At 41.2% G+C, this 21,098-nt stretch overlaps 2 protein-coding genes across 2 annotated transcripts in view; both read left to right on the top strand.

The window, feature by feature from the left end:
* The first annotated feature begins 239 nt into the window (after positions 1 to 239).
* On the top strand, positions 240 to 10,828 carry ptpn2a (protein tyrosine phosphatase non-receptor type 2a). Its single transcript, XM_020606720.1, has 9 exons — positions 240 to 474; positions 1,610 to 1,700; positions 1,793 to 1,893; positions 2,055 to 2,153; positions 3,561 to 3,698; positions 4,047 to 4,256; positions 4,519 to 4,683; positions 5,859 to 6,067; positions 10,484 to 10,828. Exons 1-9 carry the CDS (start codon positions 418 to 420, stop codon positions 10,671 to 10,673), a joined length of 1,260 nt encoding a protein of 419 aa, XP_020462376.1. The 5' UTR covers positions 240 to 417; the 3' UTR covers positions 10,674 to 10,828.
* Positions 10,829 to 14,326: 3,498 nt separating this feature from the next.
* Positions 14,327 to 21,098, top strand: part of cep76 (centrosomal protein 76) — a 14,786-nt gene continuing 8,014 nt past the window's right edge. The window contains exons 1-8 of the mRNA XM_020606778.1: positions 14,327 to 14,594; positions 15,285 to 15,440; positions 15,663 to 15,747; positions 15,853 to 16,077; positions 16,211 to 16,396; positions 16,856 to 16,953; positions 17,150 to 17,278; positions 19,340 to 19,531. Of these exons, the coding sequence (XP_020462434.1) occupies positions 14,532 to 14,594; positions 15,285 to 15,440; positions 15,663 to 15,747; positions 15,853 to 16,077; positions 16,211 to 16,396; positions 16,856 to 16,953; positions 17,150 to 17,278; positions 19,340 to 19,531 (1,134 nt within the window). The 5' untranslated portion in view covers positions 14,327 to 14,531. The remainder of the gene's footprint in view (positions 14,595 to 15,284; positions 15,441 to 15,662; positions 15,748 to 15,852; positions 16,078 to 16,210; positions 16,397 to 16,855; positions 16,954 to 17,149; positions 17,279 to 19,339; positions 19,532 to 21,098) is intronic.

The raw sequence follows: 21,098 nt of genomic DNA, 5'->3' as shown, positions 1-21,098 counted from the left end.
GGAATATTTGTAAAATATTACCGTGTTCTAATATATTCTTAATACCAATGCTATATCGTGTAAAACAAATTATACAAAGATGTTTAATTATTAAAAATAAATTTCTACCCTCAACTAACTTGTTATCATAACTCAAATTAAATGTAATGCACAGGTCAGGACTAATGTACGGAAATACCAGAGCATTAAGTGGCTGGAAATATTTTTCTAGTAGTTATAAATCACAACTGGCAACCCAGCTTAGTTAGCATGCAGGCAGTATTATGCAGGCAGTATTGTGCAGCAGTAGTGGACTCCCCGCAGGGATGCCGAGGGTTCGATAGATTGCGGTTTAAATGGCTGACAGAAAGGAGTAACGCTGCTGCAAACACTTTGTGATCATTCAGCAAGTGTCTAGAGACTATAAATTGTGATACAATGGAGCAAGAATTTGAAGACATTGATTCGTCCGGGAAATGGCAAAACCTATACAATGTAAGTCGGGACACTGGGCCTCTCGTGTTTCTATGACGATCGGTCGCTAGCTTACTTAGCTATCTAATTTGATAGCTAGCCCGTTAGACACCTTTCCCAGTATGTGGTGTTATAGCCTTATAGACAACACGTTTAGCTGTGCTGACCTACAGACCATAGCATATTGTGCAGATGTTACATAAAGACATAGTGCTATACACTTAGTGAAGAGGAAGGAGAAACTAGCAGGTTGCTGACTTCTGTAGCTAGAAAGCTTGCAGCTAGGAAACGTGCAGCGGTACAGTCTTCATACTTGAACAGACGTCAGCTGCAGTTTCTGAGAACTCATCAGGGCTTCCAGAGAAAAGCGCTTGTGTTTTACCACCAGCTCTCTCAGAGAGCCCAGTATTTTGTTTACAATATTTCATTTCCGGTTTAACTTAGGCTTTGACCCAGTAACTTTTCTAGTGACTACAGGGTGGCATGTAAACGGAGGGGTTTTTTTTAGCTAACAGTTACCCAGAGTAGTAGTTACAGAGAAATACTCAAAAATAAAATACAAATTCCAGTAAACGGCCAGTTTCTACATTAAAAGACATCTCTAACATTGTTACCTTTAGCCAGATAAATCATTCCGACGGAGAGCTCAAAAATCAGCTACCTCAATTGTAAATTGTCATTCACTAAAATGTTGAAACTATTCTTGTGTGCGTCTAGTTTTGTTTCCTTTTTGCTTTTATTTTTAATAGTAAATGAGTTTCTGTTTTTGTGTCACTTAAAGGGAATAAGGGATAAAGTTGTTGTCTACAAGGCTGGGTTATCACCTTTGGCTGCACTTTACACACAGTTAAACCTGTAGCAAAAATAACAGCACATGATAATACCTTCTATTAATTTGAAAAAGACAGGAATATAAAGGCAGAGTAGTACATGTCAGTACAGATGAGAGTTCAGTGATTGCAGCACAAAACACATACATTATTAAAGGGCTTTTATTTTTATCCTTCTGTGGTATTTCCTTAATGCTGACAGAATTACTTGCCACCACTTCAATTATCTATGTATGCACCAGTTTGTCAGATATTGTCTCCCATCGGTGTTGTTGTTTTTAGCAGTATAAAGTGATGGTGGTAACTTTACTTCTTGTCTCCAACAGGAAATCCGTAACCAAGCCAGTGAATATCCTTACAAAGTGGCAAAACTTCCAGTGAATCGGAATTTGAACCGCTACAGAGATGTGAGCCCATGTGAGTCATATAACAACTGAACCTAATGAAAATTTACATTAATACTGTCTTTGTGGCTTGTAATTGCTCTGTGATCTTCCAACTGGTTTCAGATGATCACAGTCGGGTAAAACTTGAAAACTCTGAAAATGATTACATCAATGCAAGTTTAGTCATGGTGGAAGAAGCCCAAAGAGCTTACATTCTTTCTCAGGTATGTTGTGTAATTGTGTAGTGTAATTGTCACTGTCTGCATGAGTATACGTTGATGAAATCTGTGAACCACATGAAGAAGAATGTTCAGGATTTCACTGACGTTCTGTGAGCTTTGATAGTAACAGGATATTTTTTCTTCTTCTTCTTTTGTTTCCACAGGGACCGTTAAGGAATACCTGTGGCCATTTCTGGCTGATGATTTGGGAGCAGTGTTCTAAAGCTGTTATAATGCTCAACAGAGTCATTGAAAGGGGATCTGTGAGTACACTGTGGCACCTGCTAATTATTCATTTATCACATCCCAGTGTTGTCTATTTTATTAAAACAGTCGGTGCTAGACCACAGATTTCTACTTATAGTGCGGAGAGGAGCACAATAACATTTTCAGATTATATTTTGGTTGCATTTGTGAGTTAATAAAATGTTGTTGATTGTGTGAAATAGGCACCTAATATTTAATATTATTTCATATCACATTTTACTGTTTAACTGTAAAAAACACATCAGTATCTGATTGGGGTGCCTGGCTGTTAGCTTGGCCTGCATCAGGCTAGCTGCACAGAATAAATCTCCATGGTAATTTACATGCCACTGCTTTGGTGAAACCGATTCACAGCTAAATTCAGCCAGGATAACTGGAAAATCCTGGCTAGTTTGTCCCTCATTCCTAAGTCCAGTGAGGCAACGTTGTTTCATATTTAAAGGAGTAGTTTGTTGTTTTTTGGAAATACACTGATTTGCTTAGCATAAAGACTGGAAAACAGGGGAAAGCTACTCTGGCTCTTTCTGAAGGTAACTAAAACCTAAAAGTTATATCTTGTATGTGAGCCGTAGATGTAACATGTTGTGGTTCTACAGGGGATTATGTGCTGAACTACTTCCTGACTAATCGCAATGACAGCAAGAAAGTAATTAAGTGTATTTCCCAAATCTTGAACTGTCTCTTTCAGTCTTGTTTTTCCATGCTGGCAATATGAAATCACATTTATAGCTATTTTTTTCAGTTTCACAAGTAAATTAGTTAGTTTTGTTCTTGAGGTTAACATTTGAAGTTACATATGACCTGTTTTACCCAGAGGAAAGATCAGAGCTTGGAGATGGAAGGTTAGAACAATGTGACTTGCCAGTTTTCTATTTATGCATTCAAACATACTGAGCTGTACCTTTTCAAAAGAAGCAGCACATTACAAATATTCCACAACAAGAACAAATCTGTTCCCAATATACAATGTGTTTTGCAAATAATCCTAAAATCCTTATATATCAAAACACTTACAGTCTCATCAGTGTTTAGGGTGAAATTCAGCAAAATGTTTTGCAGTGCTTTATGGACACTGTGTCTGACTTATAGAACCAAGCAGCTAAAAACTGTTTAGTATAATATGGATGTACTATTGACTATAATGACCCTGAGGATTAGTAACATCATCAGATGGGTTGTTTGTACATTAAACATTCCTTTACTGTGGGAATGATATTTAATAAAGTTGATAACATCATGGGATTTCTTCCAAAGTCTGTGAACATTCAGTGATGAATGCCCAGCTTGTGTGCATCTTGCACTGTCTTTATCCACCTATACTGCAGTGCTTCATTTAACACCCTTCAGAGGACCCAGAGCATGTGGCTTCCAAGACTTGAGTTAATTCATTTCTGTCCTAACAGGAAAAGTGTGCACAGTACTGGCCCACCACAGAAGAGCTACAGATGTCTTTCACAGACACGGGGTTTGTTGTCAGGCTACTTTCAGAGGAAGACCAATCCTGTTACACAATCCGAGTGCTAGAACTGCAAAATACAAAGGTGAGCATGAGAGAGAGACTGTTACTGTATAAACTTTTAAAATCTGGAGTGGTTAAAAACTGCTGTGTGTGTGTAGTTCAGGAAAGTTCATGCAGTCCATTTCTAAAGTAAGTTATTTTCAGTGCTTTGCTTATGTTCAGTGCCCTGTTTGTTTTCAGGGAAGCTGCAGCTCCTGAATATTACATAACCAATCTTCCAGCATCTTTTTCTTAATGTACAGACATATAAATGTTGTGATTTCATGGCATGTGTGTGTGATGTTTTCCCTATTGACAAATCAGCCCAAACATGCAGAACACTCTCTGTTGAACTCTCCAATCATGGCCAACATCACATTTTCTACCATAGACAGGGGAGTCGAGGGAGATCTACCACTTTCACTACACCACATGGCCAGACTTTGGTGTCCCAGAATCTCCCGCTTCCTTCCTTGACTTCCTCTTCAAGGTTCGGGAGTCTGGCTCATTGGATCCAGTAAATGGACCCTCAGTGGTGCACTGCAGCGCTGGGATTGGACGCTCAGGAACCTTCATTTTGGTGGACACCTGCCTGGTCCTGGTGAGAACAGAGAGGGGGATTGCCACCAAATGCAGCCATCATTAAAAGCAACTGTTGTATAATGTCTAAAACAAAGACTTAAAATTTCTTGGCATTCAGCTTTTGGCAAGAGATTAGAATGAGGTGCTCCTGCTATGAGTATACATACTAATCCCTGCAAATGGAGAAGTTGTGGCATGTTGGTTATATGCTTCTGTATTTAGTGAAAACAAAGTAGGCTTAACTGTACAGGGTATTATAAATATGTTTATCTGATTTGCAGATGGACAAGTGGAAGAATCCCTCATCCGTGGACATACAGAAGGTGCTACTGGACATGAGAGAGTACCGCATGGGCCTGATCCAGACCCCCGACCAGCTCCGCTTCTCCTACATGGCTGTTATCGAGGGAGCCAAACTCATCTTGACAGACAACTCAGGACCACAGGTTGTTCAGTCCCAAGGCTAGGGAGTGAGACCATACTTGCAAAATGTCTCAGGCTCATATTTGGGCTGTTAAGAGAATATTTACACTTGAATGCTAGTGTCAGGGATACTCACTGATACTGTATCTTAGACTAGACCGGTGACTGCCAGCTCCAGAAGCCGATTCCAGAGAATACATGCAAATACTGAAACCACTGTGGCATCAATTGTATGCTGTTTATAGGGCACTGCTGCACTTTCAAGCTTTTGCTTTTACATTAATATCATCTGGAGCAGCTAGAAGTGTCAGTGTACACCTCTGATGTCATCAGCTTACTTGATGCAACTAATAGGCTGACAGCAGGTATTTATGAGTTGTTTCCTGATATAGCCCACAGCTACCTGTTCCTGAGAATGGGTTTTAGAGTGAAACTGAAAGCTTCAGCTGCAACAGTGCCTGTTCTCTTTTTTTTAGAGTAATCATGTCTTTCAGCCTCATTGTAATTTTTTTGGCAAAAGTCAGCACAGCCAGAGTCTTAAGACTATAAAAAAAAAAAACAGGGAATAACAGCGTAGCCACCGATCTTGAAAAGTCTTTTAAAATATGGAGTAATTTTTTTTTTTTTTTTTAATTTTAAATTAAAATTATGAAAGTCTTAAATACTTTCTCTTGACTGTCCCAAGCAACAATGTTCATGATCTATTTTTTCTGATTTGCATTCTGGGGCATTGGGGGTGGAGGTGTGTGAGGTTTTGATGAAGTGTTGTTTCTGCAACACATTGCCATGGGATTTAAATTTAACAAAATCTGTGGCCGTAATCATTAACATGTTGTACACTCCGCACAACAGGTTTGAGTCTGAATCAAGTAGTAAATGTGCAGGACAAGCAAAAGCACATCCCCACTATGTTCACCTGCCAGTGCTGATTAAAAGCAACAACATTATTTGTATGCTTCATATTTCTGGTGTGTGTGTGTGTGTGTGTGTTACATTCCTGGTTATATGTCACAGTGTGTGTCACATTAAAAGTCATGCCTCTAATACTGGGATGCCTGTGTGAAAAGGACATGAGTGGCATTTTTCCAGCTTTTTAAGTTCAGTGTAAATAGGCGAGCTACAATAAAGAAGAGCCAGCTTCATGTCAGTATAGCAGAATCTTTGTCTAAAAGAGGCTCGTGTCTCTTGTCCCCTGCAGCAAAACGAGGAGAGCGTGCTGCCCAGATCTGCCCTTTGCTTGGAGCCAGATCTGCCCCCTCCACCACCTCCACCCAGACCTCACCTCAGTGACAGCAGGCCCAACGGCCAGCCAGGACCCTGCCTGGAGCCAGAGGCTGCCTCAGGAGACCACCTGCTGGCAAAAGAGCCAGACGCTCACAACCACACTGCGGCACACAAACCTGGGCAGTAAGTAGCAACACTCGGGGCTTAGTGACGTGAATTAGGTCAGCTGCACTGTGTAGAAAGGGTACAATTGTCGAAAAATTAAATGCTATAATTGCCTCGGACTCCTCTTTGTGTGCAGTCTTGCTATCCAAGGTCTGCTTACTTCATTTCCATCTACACTGCTCTAAAGTCACACCTTGAAATTACAGTTTGACCTCAGAGACCTTCCTTCTTACTGTTTCTGCTAGTCATTCTTAAGTGTCTTATTTTGTGTAATAATTCTTGAACTAGAGAAATCATTTTTTGAAGAAAATGCGTGTGGATGGTGAGTGCTGAAGGATCGCCCTGAAAATGCTGAACATTTTTACACCCAAATGGTTTTGCTAGGGGGCAGCACGAGGATCCCAACCCCACTAATTGTTACCACCTGTTCATGCATTAAAATGGCGCTCCACTTGTTTTGCTTTCCACAGGAACATTGCATACCCATGTAAAAACCACTGTATCCTGCTAACGAGGAGCAACTATCAACATAGCACCCACTCATGGAAAACAAAACTTTATTGCTGTATTAGCAGGTGGGCTGTAAACACTTCATGTGTCACTTCCATGTGTCAAAGTCAAATTGTTTATTTGTCATATGCACAGTTAGGAAACGTGTTTCCCTGAACAATGAAATTCTTACTTTGCCGTCCACATGAATGCCACAACCCGTGACCCCGTTCAGGGATTCAGCGGTAGAAAATGAATGAATGAATGGTTTTGCTAGCTGAAAGTATGCTGAAGAAATTAAGCGCCAAAAAACATATGGAAGAAACCAGAATAATAAATAATTGGATAACATAGTGTGGATGCTTTTCAGCATCTACACATTGTGTTAAAATGCCCTTATCTCAACCAAAAATGTAAAAACAAAACAAAATGTTATGTCACCTTTTTGCATGTGTGTGTCTGTGTGTGTGTGTGTGTGTGTGTGTGTGTGTGTGTGTGTGGATGGGGGGTAATGGTGTGTGTGTGGGAAAGAAAGAGTAGTCCTACACACTGAGAAGTTACTAGAGTGTGGCTATTGAAATGAAACATAAAATTTAAACGCTAATTATGCAAAAACCATAAAAATATCAAAAAGCTGTTTACAGTATGAATAGCTGAAGACTTGCTGATTGATTTACAGTTGAAATGGTGTTTTTAGCTCAGACTATGCTTAACTTAAGATGTGAAAAGTGTTTCTATTCATTTGAATGGGGCAAAATTTGCTGAAAAAAGCTGAATATTTTAAAAAGTATAAATGTTACAAAAAAGAAATATACAAGCCAGGATGTCCCGGAAGAGCTGACCATTTTGATACCTGAGTGAGTGTGTGTGTGTGTGTGTGAGAGAGAGAGAGAGAGAACAGCAGTGCATCTGTGGTGTGTGTGTGTGTGTGTGTTCACCACCAGCTTTACCTGACCAGTCAAACCCTCAGTGCCTCTGCCAAACCATAGGCTCTGGTTCTTATTAGCACAAAGATGCTGCCTTGTCTCTAAATATTGAGAATGGCATTACTGGAGAGATCAGCAGAAACCTGTCAAAACTGCCTGAGATTTGAGAAGTGAAACTTTATTCAGTTGCATTTTTGTTTACCATTTTAAAACTTGAATGAATCCTCTGCTGTATCCAGTAATGCCTGTACAGTCTCAGTAAATCATCTGAGTCTTAGCCATCTTTATGTCATTGTTTCTCAAGACATCCACTCTTGTCTTTCTCTCTCCTTCTGTCCATCCCTTGTTTGTGCTTTTCATCCCCATCCCAACCCATCTATGTATCTTTGTCATTCTCCACTTTCTCTCCCTGTCTTTGTCAATATGCACTTTTACATACTAAACAACATCTCAACCAAACAATAGAACATTTTTCCCATTCATTTGAATGGGGCAAAATTTGCTGAAAAAAGCTGAATATTTTAAAAAGTATAAATGTTACAAAAAAGAAATATACAAGCCAGGATGTCCCGGAAGAGCTGACCATTTTGATACCTGAGTGAGTGTGTGTGTGTGTGTGTGAGAGAGAGAGAGAGAGAACAGCAGTGCATCTGTGGTGTGTGTGTGTGTGTGTGTTCACCACCAGCTTTACCTGACCAGTCAAACCCTCAGTGCCTCTGCCAAACCATAGGCTCTGGTTCTTATTAGCACAAAGATGCTGCCTTGTCTCTAAATATTGAGAATGGCATTACTGGAGAGATCAGCAGAAACCTGTCAAAACTGCCTGAGATTTGAGAAGTGAAACTTTATTCAGTTGCATTTTTGTTTACCATTTTAAAACTTGAATGAATCCTCTGCTGTATCCAGTAATGCCTGTACAGTCTCAGTAAATCATCTGAGTCTTAGCCATCTTTATGTCATTGTTTCTCAAGACATCCACTCTTGTCTTTCTCTCTCCTTCTGTCCATCCCTTGTTTGTGCTTTTCATCCCCATCCCAACCCATCTATGTATCTTTGTCATTCTCCACTTTCTCTCCCTGTCTTTGTCAATATGCACTTTTACATACTAAACAACATCTCAACCAAACAATAACCATGGATATTAGAAGAAGCCGCTCACTGGAAAAGCAGCCCTTGCCGTTCGCCCTTACTTCGGGTGTCGTCCGCCGGGTTCGGGGATTGCGACCACGACAGGCATCGGAGACCTTACGGCCACAGCTCAGAACGGCCGCATCGACAATGGAGGCGGAGAACATGGCCCACTCAGACTCAATGTCTCCAATCTCCCCCAGGATCTGGTCAAAGCTCTGCCAGAGTTGGGAGTTGAAGATCGCTCTGACGGGGAATTCTGCTAAATGTTCCCAACAGACCCTCACAATATGTTTGGGTCTGCTGAGTCTGTCCAGCGTCCTCCCCCGCCATTGGATCCAGCTCACCACCAGGTGATCAATTGGTGATCAATTGACAGCTCCACCCCTCTCTTCCCCCGAGTGTCCAAGACATATGGCCGGAGATCAGATGAAACAACCACAAAGTTGATCGACCTCCGGCCTAGGGTGTCCTGGTTCCATGTACATTGATGGACACCCTTATGCTTGAACATGGTGTTTGTTATGGACAAACTGTGACTAGCACAGAAGTCCAATAACAAAACACCACTCGGGTTCAGATCGGGGGGGCCATTCCTCCCCTCCTTGAACCGCCACCTTATTGTGGTGGAGGGGTTTGAGTATCCAAGTGATCCGAGGAGCTATGTTGTCGGGGGCTATATGCCCCTGGTAGGGTCTCCCAACGCAAACAGGTCCTGAGTGACGGGTCAGACTAAGAGCAGTTCAAAAGCCCTTTATGAATAGAATTCAACCAAGGACGTTGAGGTTGCCCAGCATGGCGCAGCCGGGGCCCCACCCTGGAGCCAGGCCCGGGGTCGGGGCTCGAATGTGAGCACCTGGTGGTCGGGCCTCCCCTCAGGGGGCCCAGCCGGGCTTAGCCCGAACAAGCGACGTGGGGACGTCCTCCCGTGGGTCCACCACCTGCAGGAGGATCCATAAGGGGCCGGTGCACAGTGGAATGGGCAGCAGTCGAATGGGGCAAAGTTAGCTGGAAAAAAAGATATTGTAATGCCCTTGAAGAGCTGAACATTTTGATACCTAAATGGCTTTTCTAGCTGAAACTATGCTGAACCTATTAAGATGTGAAAATGTTCTAATTGGTCCCCACAAAGTAGGTAAAACAACTAGGTGTCAGTGTGAGAGAGAGAGAGAGAGAGAGAGTAGTCCTACACTGAGGATTTCTAGAGTATGCCTATTGAAATGAAACCTAAAATGTAAACATCAATTATGCAAAAAAAAACGTAAAAGATATCAATAAGCTGTTTACAGTATGAATAGCTGAAGAGTTGCTGATTAACAGTTGACATGGTGTTTCTATCTGAAAGTATGCTTAATTGTAGTAACTTATGAAATTTTTACCCATTCATTTGAATGGAGAAAGATTTGCTGGAAAAGCTGAATATTGTAAAAAGTATAAATGGTTAAAAAAAGATAATATAAGCCGGAATGTCCTGAAGAGCTGAACATTTTGATACCTGAATGGCTTTTCTAGCTGAAACTATACTGAACTTATTAAGATGTGAACATTTTCCCATTGGTCCCCACAAAGTAGGTAAAACTAGTAGGGTTGTGTGCATGTGTGTGAGAGAGAGAGAAAGAGTAGTCCTACACCCTGAGAACTACTAGAGTGTGACTATTGAAGTGAAGCGCAAAATGTAAATGGTAATTATGCAAAAACCATAAAAGGTATCAAAAAGCTGGTTACAGTATCAATAGCTGAAGAGTTGCTGAATAGCAAACAGTTGAAATCATGTTTCTAGCTAAAAGTGTGCTGAAGTGCTTCACAGCATCCACACAATTATCTGTCCCAGCAGTGGCATGGTTTTCACATTTGTAGTTTTCTGACTGCTTCCCCTAACTGTCTCTTTCAGTGTCAGAAAGCGACACCGTAAGGAGAGGATTGCCAGCACCGCACAGAAGGTCCAGCAGATGAAACAGAGACTGACTGACTCTGAGAGGAAACGAGAGAAGTGGCTGTATTGGAAGCCCGTTCTACTCAGCGTTGGTGCTGGGGCAGCTTTGGCTGTTGGCCTGCTGGTTTACTGGACGTACTCCCAGTGAAACATTCCGGGTCACTTAAAATCAACTCTTACTTTGCACCAGTACCAGGGATTAGGTACTTCTTTCAGTAGATTTAGAAGGTAATACACTATATTGCCAAAAGTATTCACTCACCCATTCAAATCATTGACTTCAGGTGTTCCAACCACTTCCATGGATACAGGTGTATATAATCAAGCACCTAGGCATGCAGACCACTTCTACAAACATTTGTGAAAGAATGGGTCGCTCTCAGGAGCTCAGTGAATTCCAGCGTGGTACCGTGATAGGATGCCACCTGTACAATAAGTCCAGCTGTGAAATTTCCTCGTTACTAAATATATTTCACAGTCAACTGTTAGTGGTATTATAACAAAGTTGAAGCAATTGGGAACGACAGCAACTCAGCCACAATTGGGTTCCCTGGTCGAGCATCTGCATCCAAGCCTTACATCACCACGTGCAATGCAAAGCGTCAGATACAGTAGTGTAAAGCATGGTGCCACTGGACTCTAGAGCAGTGGAGACATGTTCTCTGGAGTGATGAATCACACTTCTCTGTTTGGCAATCCCATGGACAAGTCTGGGTTTGGTAGTTGCCAGGGGAACATAACTTGTCTGACTGCATTGTGCCAAGTGTAAAGTTTGGTGGAGGGGGGATTATGATGTGGGGTTGTTTTTCAGGAGCTGGGCTTGGCCCCTTAGTTCCAGTGAAAGGAACTCTTAATGCCTCAGCATACCAAGACATTTTGGACGATTTCATGCTTCCAACTTTTTGGGAACAGTTTGGGGATGGCCCATTCCTGTTCCATCATGACTGCACACCAGTGCACAAAGCCAAGGTCCATAAAGACACGGATGAGTGAGTTTGGTGTGGAAGAACTTGACTGGCCTGCACAGAGTCCTGACCTCAACCTGATAGAACACCTTTGGGATGAATTAGAGCGGAGACTGCGATCCAGGCCTTCTCGTCCAACATCAGTGTCTGACCTTACAAATGTGCTTCTGGAAGAATGGTCAAAAATTCCCATTAACACACTCCTAAACCTTGTAGACAGCCTTCGCAGAAGAGTTGACACTGTTATAGCTGCAAAGGGTGAACCAACATTAAATTAAACCCTGTGGATTAAGAATCGGTTGCTACTCAAGTTCATTTGCATGTGAAGGCAGACAAGTGAATACCTTTGGCAATATAGTATATGTGCATAACTGAGGGTATTTATTTCTGTAAGGTCGGACAATTTGGACAATTTCATGCTCCCAACTAGATCAAATGAGTGTGTATAATTTTCAAGTAAGATCTTAACAAAAATACTAACAACTCAGGATCATGGTGCCAGCATGATGATTTAATTGCCTTTCTTTCTTGTCACTGTTGAGGAGCGTACTGTATGCTTTGAAAGAAACTTACTAAAGTTGCAGTACAAAGAAAAAATATTTTGACACGTTTATTTTTGCATTCTTTATTTGTAATGGTCAGATTTATATTGATCATATGTGGACAGGTTTTACATTTTGCATTTCATAATGACTTGTGTGTTGACTGCCCATCCTACCATACATATGTAGGAATATACCAGGCCTAGAGGTTAGCTATGGGACTTTTTTGTTTGTTTTTCTTTAATGTAATTTCATGCATGCATGTAGATTTTCCAGAGCTTGTTCTTCCATTCACATTTAGAGAAGCAACCCAAATATGGCCAGTTATATAGTTTTGTGTGATTGGACACATCATGGGGAGCTGCCTTGCAGATGTTTCAAAGTCACCTGGAATGTTACCCTTTTAAATAGCTCCCCACCCCCAATAGGTTTTGTTTGTCACTTGGATTGTAGAGGCTGTAGGGTCTGTCACCACTTCCACACCCACTGGATGGGTTCACATGTGTGTTCAGGTTATTCCACTGTTGTTCTTTTAGGAAACCAAAGCAAAGCTGTCTATTTTAGGACAGTAAGTTGTACTCCCTTTAAGTGGAATGTATTTTTGTATCTTTCTTTGGCATAACTGACCACCTGCATTATAAATGATACTGGTCATACTACCTTTGTGTTGTGTGTATGAGTGCACTTGACTTTTGTAATTTGAACCCATAGTATCACCAAAATGGTTTTCAATTGGGACCAATCTAAAGCTATAATAGTGCAATTCAGAGGTTAGAGCAGAGCACTTTGGATTAATCCTAAATTAGGAGGGTGATAGGAAACATGTTTGTAGCTGGCTTTTAATGTGCCTTGAAGTGAGTTAAATGAAAAACTGTGTGCTCCATGGTTTCATAGCATGATCAGTACAGAAAAGACTTAATGTGAGCTTGTTTCCTACATAATATGAAGAATATGGATATGGAGAGTTGATAAAACGAATTGTACCAGAGTGGACTGCACACCAAATGTGTCATTAGCATGTACTGACCCCTGAGATGAAATGACATATTGCTGATTGGCTGCTTCCCACACGGCCTTTACTCAGTTCTCATTTAGCCCAGCAAAAGATATGTTGGACTATAACATTCCATTCATTCCTGTATTCCACATAAGATTTCAGCAGGGTTTTATACAGTGCTGAGCTGCAGTGAGAACATGAAATAATAACAATAAAACCATTGTCTTTTTTTACCTATCTCTGCTTGTCTGCTTGCTTTTTTTTCAAGTCAGTATCAGTAAGGCAGCATTACAATGTCAACCCCAGCAGTGCTGTTTTATAGCCATAATTTAATTCTGACCATGAGTTAAATCAATACAGCCGGACTCGAGGCCTTGCACCATTGATTACAAGAATTGAATCAGTATTTCAAGTAGACCTTAGTCATATTGGCTACCATAGTATTTTCGTTTTCTTTTTTCTGTGTTATAGTATGTGTGTGTGTGTATGTCTTTATTATAATTGATGCTATGGTTATGAGGACATTTTAGTTGGTCTTCACAACTTCACATGGCTTTTTGAAAGGTTTTAGGGTTCAGGCTATGTTGGGGTTAGACATTTAGTTGTGTTGATTAAAGTTAGGGTAAGGATCTAGGGAATGCATTATGTCAATAAGGCTCTGCACACCTAATGAAAGACACAACTGTGAGTGTGGCCTGGCATTATTTGTGTTGTAGAGATGGAAGTCTGTTTACAGAGTCAAACTGTGGGGAATGGATGTTCTTATAGGGACAAAAAGCAAGTTCCCAAAATGTAAATCCTTACAATGTAATGTTCCCTGAGGTAATGGAAACAATGTGTGTGCGCTCCTGTACAAGAAAATAGAAGTTGTCAAGTAGGATATGAGATAGACGCTTTTTTTATTGAGTACAACAAAAAGAGTGATCAATTTCAAGTTAAGGAAGGAATGGGAAAATATTTATAGCGTAAGTATTAAAGAGGTTGATTTGGCATGGGCTATAGTTTGTACCGATGGATATATTAAGAATAAAAAAAAACTACAAACTGGACTACAGAAGGGTCCTTTACTAGTTGTCGCAGATCGAATGTTGTTACAGACATCAGTAGGGCAATCGATACAATGCCTAAATGAAGTGGCAAATATTTATCCTGTCATAATTAAATAAAGCTAAGACAACCATTCCTTAAATTAAGGTATCGCATCATAAATATCTCACTCGACGAATCATATTTTGTTTTATGGCATAATTGTTGGGGGAAAGGATTTGACATTATCAGGCACCAGCATATAGCCATATTCACGCTCGCTTTTCCGCCTCAGTTTAAACGGGCGGTTATGACTGGGAATTCGAGTTGTAGTCGTTTTATAGGCGACAAATGAATAGATATCTCAAATATAAGTCACATAAGACAAACATAATTGTTTATTTGTTAAGATAATGCCCTATAGTTGACGTCGATAGCTATTTTGACTTTAAACTGAACGGAGCTCATCAGCTGTAATGTCTCTGCCTCCCGAGAAAGCTTCCGAGTTGAAGCAAATTATTCGCAACCATCTGCTCAAGGTGAGCAAACGTCACAATGCTTGCTTTTCTATATGTTTGCGTTATTAAATAGTTCCCATTTTTATCCCGTATTTATTTCGTTACACAGTGTCCTGAAGGGACACTGAAACGCCAACTGCCATTCATAAAATATAGTTTTTGTATCATTTTGACAACGAACAAACTTGCACCAATAATAGTATATTAATATATAGCAGCACTAAACTGCGTGCTTTAATACGGTCAGTCAAAGGTTTGGACACACTTTCCCATTTAATTCAATGGGAAAATGTCTCCAAACCTTTGAAGGCTATGGTGCCAATCTGTTTTACGTTTCACTATAACTACTGTATTCCCTGCTCTCTGCGTGAAGTTGGCCCCCCACCCAACGCAAAATAAGGCCAAAATGGTGTCATTCGTTTGTGCTGCAAAAAGTTCGCAGATTGTTCTGCTGCCGACTTTACAGGATCTACCTGATTGACCTTCAGAGGTCTACAGGTACACTGCTCTCGGGCGTATGGTGTAAAGAGATTAGACCAGATAGATCAGATCGGACAGTAGAGTAACCTAGACATTATGTTTTTGGTCTAGTATGATTTTTATCTAGTAACGGGTTGTTTTGCTTGTTTGTTTGTTTTTTGAAAGGTATATAAGTGGACAATATTGTGGGAAATATTTATCTTGTAATTTTTGTTCCCCCCCTGTTGTTAGATGGATATCTATGGGAAGATTCGGGAGGTGCTGGCTGAGACTGTGAGGGATGATCAGGGCCCAGCACATCAGTCTCTGTCTGAGGCAGATTTCCTACGTGCTCTGCAACGCAGGGGCATCATAGATGATGTGATGAAGGACATACACTTTACCCAGGTTAACCAGCTACTTGATAATCACACTGGTAGCATTTAACTACATTTCCATTTAAGACTTCCCAACTGAATGTTACAAATAGACACTAGTGTCATTGTTGCAGTACTCATCTGAACCTACTATAGGTCCAGATGGCAACTTGTATTGTGGTGTAATGTATGAATGAAATCCCCTGCTAACTGCTGTGTACTCTTGTCATGTTGGTATGCTTTAATACTGTAGGAAGCACCCAAAGATGCAGAAAGAGGATCTCCTCAAAAGCCTGCTACTTACTTTGCAGAGAAAGATATCACTCAGCTGAAGAAAAGTAAGAAACATAATTTACAAATTCAAATGGCCTCTCTTCTTTATGCAAAGATATCATTTTTTATGTTTGAACTGTTAAGTGAAGACAATCCTTTCTTTCTCCCAGCCAACATTAACCCAACCAGGAGGTATTTGTTTCTGCAAGTGCTTGGAGGTAAGGCTTTCCTCGAGCACCTCCAGGAGCCGGAGCCTTTACCTGGTCAAGTGTGTTCCACATTCACATTGTACTTGCACTTCCGCAGTCAGAGGTTTCGCTCAAAGCCAGTGCCCTGTGCCTGTGAACCTGACCTGAAGGAGGGCTTCCTCTTAGAGATTCACAGAGATGGCATAGGTGCGTGTAAATCAGCAATAGTCTATAATTTTTCCACTTTAATTAGACATGTTCTGTTTTGAAAATGTGATGGATTCCTTTCATTAAACCCACCAATCCATTGTGTGTCATGTCATCACTTTTGGCACTGTAGGAGAGGGCGGTAAAATGGTAGACGTGACCACCATGCTGTCTATGTGTGACCGGATTCACTTGGTGCTGATCAAGACAGATACCTCCAGTGAGACGACGCTGGTCTCATCCTACTTTCTGGACTGGAGGACAGTCCTCAGCTCACCCAGTGGAAAGACCTGCTTTGCTGTAGAGCTGATGGGCGTTGGTGAGGAAGAATGATTCTGCTGCAGTCAATACAAGAGTGACAGTGTATAATAAAATAGTCATTGTATTTATTTTAATGTATCCACCTCTACAGTACTGAGTTAATATTGAATTCAATTCATTTGTAGAGTAGTTGTTTATTATATATAATAATATTACAGGCCAGAAGATGCAAACGTCTGTAGTATTTTACAAGCACTATGCAAAGGCCAGTGAAGAGTACAAGAATCTAAATTTTTTCTTATCCTTTTAACGTCTCGTTAATGATCTTGTAACAATCTTGTGATGATCTCTCCCCAGGCTGGGAACCACTGCTGTGAAATATTGACAGTTATTTCCGTATACTAACAGTTAGTTAGTGGAGGATATGCTAGGAATTTTAAGATTTTTCTAAAACGTTTGTAGTTTGCCTGCCTCTTGTGTGGGAACAACTTTCAGTAATGTGTGTGTTTGTCACTAGGAAGTGAATGTAAAGTCCCAGCCGGTGTTTTGACTGTCAGTCTGGAGCTGTTCCCTCCTCTCACCGAGACACTGAGTGCTGACATCATCAGCACACAGGTCAGCACACTTTGTTCTCTGTCTGTCCCTCTCTTTCTTCTTCTGCTTTATTGTTCATGAATAAAATAACATGCTGAGATTTAATAGCAAATCAGTTCAATAAACTTCAGTTCATGTTGTTAAGGATCAGTCTTCTTCAGGGGGCAGTAAAAGAAACATTAGAGCTCTATATTTGGTAAATGTATTTCTTATTCAGCAATCACTAGAGCGGCGGAGGATAGCAGAAAAGGAGAGGCTCTTCTTGGTTTATGCCAAACAGTGGTGGAGGGAGTTCCTCGAGATCCGACCATCACACCAATCCAAACTGGTCAAGATCTTTGCTCAGGTTTGTATATTTTCATGGCCAAAAATATTGGCACCCAAGCATTTCTGTCGTACCACTTCTCCCAGAAAATTGTTGCAATCACAAATTTTTTGATATTCTCCTGTTTATTTCTTTTGTTTGCATTGAAACAAGACAAAATGTCAAATCTGATGCATTCTACACAGAACTCCACAAATAGAGGAGGATAATAATAATCACCTTTATTGGCCAAGTATGTTACACACAAGAAATTTGTTTCCGGTACAGAACCGATGGCAGCCATCTGCGGTGCCCCCTCAACCGATGGCTCTAACCATCGGGGGCAACGGGAGGGTTCAGTGTCTTGCCCAAGAACACTCCAGCACGTGGACTGCTGGCACCGAGATTCGAACCTTCAACCTTCTGGTTGGGAGACGACTACCCACCGCACCACTGTCGCCTCCCCAGGACTGGACAGAATTATTGACACCTTCAAGTTAATATTTGGTAGCATAAACTTTGGACAAAATAACTGAAATCAGTCACTTCCTGTAACCATCAGTGAGTTTCTTCCTCCTCTCTACTGGAATTCTGGACCACTCTTCTTTTGCCAGCTGCTCCATGTCTCTCAGATTCGAAGGCTTCCTTCTCCCAGCTGCTGTTCTGAGATCTCTCCACAGCTGCTCTGTGGGATTTAGACCTGGACTCATTGCTGGCCACTTCAGAACTCTCCAGTTCATTGTCTGAAACCATTTCTGGTGCTGTGTGAAGTCTGCTTTGGGTCATTGTCCTGCTGTAAGAGCTATGACCTCTGATGGAGACCCAGCTTTCTGACACTGGGCCCTACACTGTGCCCCAGAATTCACTGGTAGTCTTCAGATTTCATAAAGCCATACACATAGTCAAGACATCCAGTGCCTGAAGCAGCAAAGCAACCCCAAAACCTCAGTGAACCTCCACCATGTTTGACTTCAGGGACCGTGTTCTTTTCTTTGAAGGCCTCATTTTGTTTTCTGAAAACAGTAGAATGATGTGCTCGACCAAAAAGCTCTATTTTAGTCTCATCTGTCCACAGGACATTCTCCCAGAATGACTGTGGCTTCCTCAGGTAAGTTTAGACAAACTCCAATCTGGCTGTTTTATGTCTCTGTGTCAGCAGTGGGGGCCCCTGGGTGTCTTACCATAACGTTTGTTCTTATTCAGATGGCGCCGGATAGTGTTAGCTCACACTGTTGCACCCTGTTTGGAAGCTGATCGAGGTTCTTTATCCCCCATCTGAACCATCCTATCACCTATTTTTCTCTTTCATCCATGTCCAGGGAGATTAGCTACAGCGCCATGGACTGTAAACATCCTGACAATGATGTGCACAGTGGACACAGGAACAGCCAGATCTCTGGAGATGGACTTGGAGCCTTGAGACTGTCCATGCTTTTCCATTATTGTGCTTCTCAAACCCTCAGACAATTCTTTGCTCTTCTTTCCTTTCTCCGTGCTCAGTGTGGTCCTCACGACACAAAGGTTGAGTCAACTTTTCTCCATTTTAACTGGTTGTGAGTGTGATTTCTATGTTGCCATCACCTGCTGATTGCCACAGGTGAGTTTCTTTACAAATTAAAGGAGCATCACATGCTTGAAATACAACTATTTCTGATGATTTTCAAAAGGTGTCAATCATTCTGTCTGGTCCATTTTTGGAGTTCTGTGTGGAATATATCAGATTTGGCTTTTTGTCTTGTTCCAATGCAAACAAAAGAAATAAACATCAGAATACCACAGAATTGTTGGGTTTTTTTCTGGAAAAAGTGTTGCACTATCTGACAGAAAAGCAAGGGGTGGCAATATTTTTGGCCATGACTAGGTGTTAAAAATTTAGCCATTATATCACATAGTGCCCTTGATTTTTGATTATATTTTTTCAAAACTTTTTTAACCAGGAATGTTCTTTACAGGTTTTTATTAAGATTATGTTAGTATGTCAGTGGTCTGGGAGGGAGACTTCTCATATTCCTTACCAGGTTAAGGATTACTGAATCTTGAACTCATCAGATTTGTGTCTGGCTCCACACTGTCCCATTACCTCCAGTTCTGTGCTATATGCAGGATGAGAATGGTGTCAGCAGACCAGTGTGTGCCTACGTGCATGTCCTCCGTGCAGGCCGGCTGCTGGAGAGTCCTCGACAGGCGGCCCGTTTCGTCAGCCTGCTGGCCCATGAGAAAGCTTCAGTGGTGGGAGGAGGTGCAGAGAAGCAGGAGCAGTGGTGCACATTAATGGCTTTCCTGTGCAGAGGGAGGGTAAGGAGAACCGGTTTCTGGCAGCCACAACAGAAAGTCATTTTTCAGAAGACAATGCACTTATTGTAATAGAGTCTTCTTTTCAAAGATGAAGATAGAGGCCAATTTATATTTTTTCATGCCAAAGTTCTCAAGAAGTGGTATGTGTTTTGTTACTTCTAAACAAAAATAAATCTTAAGGCAGTAAGTGTCTGTCACTCGCCTGGCTGAGTCTCTGGACTTGACATTCAAATCCACAGTCGCATGCACCGAATGGTGGTGTGTTCTCATAACCCTTCATACAGTCATCGATTCACATACTGGTGTCTATAAAGACAATATTGCATAGTAACTCATCTTTTCTTATACAGATATTCGCGTCATAAACTTGTAGTTATTTAGAAGAGATAAGCAAAACAAACAGTATATTCAGCACTCACTTCACTGCACCATATCTTTCCAGTCATCCACATTGCACCTTCTGTAATATTTTCTCTGGTCAACCCTTCCATGGATGAATAAAATCCACCCTGGAGATGTTTACACTGATCCTGTCACAGGTCAAGTCCATGATCTCTGAGTGTGGCATGGACATTTTTCTAAACAACCTGTTTTTCTTGGATTGTTTTGAAGCCTCTGAATTACTGCACTGCAGTAGTGCATGACTGAACCTTCCATTGTCAAATATCACAGTAGATTAAACTGTTTCCCTGTCTAGATTTTCCCACCTAGGTTTAGTAGCTCAAGACCATAGTTGCATGATGTGGAATAACTATCATAAATACAAATACAATCCTAGCAAAACAGTGGTGAGTGAAGGACAACATAAATGAATTAAACACAGTAACACATTCACAGTAACATAATCAGTTAACAGCATAGATGGAAGTTTGACCACCCTTGTTGCTCATTATGCTTCTTTTGTTCAAACAAAATGTGATCCTCATCTCCCAGACAGTTGCCACTGCAAAGCTTGGACACACTTTAGCCCTTTTTCCACCGCCTATTACTGGCTCAGCCTGACTGGCAGTTTTTGTGTTTCCATCAGTCAGTTGACGATAGTACCTAGTACTATTTTTGGTATCACCTCTGTTTTGGTCCAAGCAAGCAGAGGCGATACCAAACGATGTGTAAACACTGCAGGCTAGCGATGGGTCAGGGTGAGAACCAGCTACACTGCGGTGGGGGCTATCTGCAGTGAAAAATGAAGCATCTGGTACCAAAAGCAAGTAGGGTAGAGAAGAGTGGAGTCAAGCTGGTACCTGCAATGGAAAAGGGGCTTTTGATTCCTGTTCAGGCTCTTCCACTGATATCTGGCTCTCTGGTGTTACACCCACCATTACAAATGGTGTTTTTTTGTTTTGTTTTGTTTTTTTAATCAAGTCAATACTTTTTAATGTAAACTCCAGTTTAAATTTCAGCAGAAAAATCTGTCACGGACACCCCATGTTATAGCTGCTATTGTGTTTTTGTGTTTTTAGTAGATACCTGAACATGCGTCTTTGAGAGTATTGTAAGATGACAACCAATTGAATACTGTATTCAGTGACTGCACTTGATTTAAGTGTTATGTCATCTGCTCTGTGTG

This window comes from Monopterus albus, unplaced genomic scaffold, assembly GCF_001952655.1.
Source record: "Monopterus albus unplaced genomic scaffold, M_albus_1.0 scaffold81.1, whole genome shotgun sequence".
Lineage (NCBI taxonomy): Eukaryota > Metazoa > Chordata > Actinopteri > Synbranchiformes > Synbranchidae > Monopterus > Monopterus albus.
This window is presented reverse-complemented; position numbering and strand designations above follow the sequence as displayed.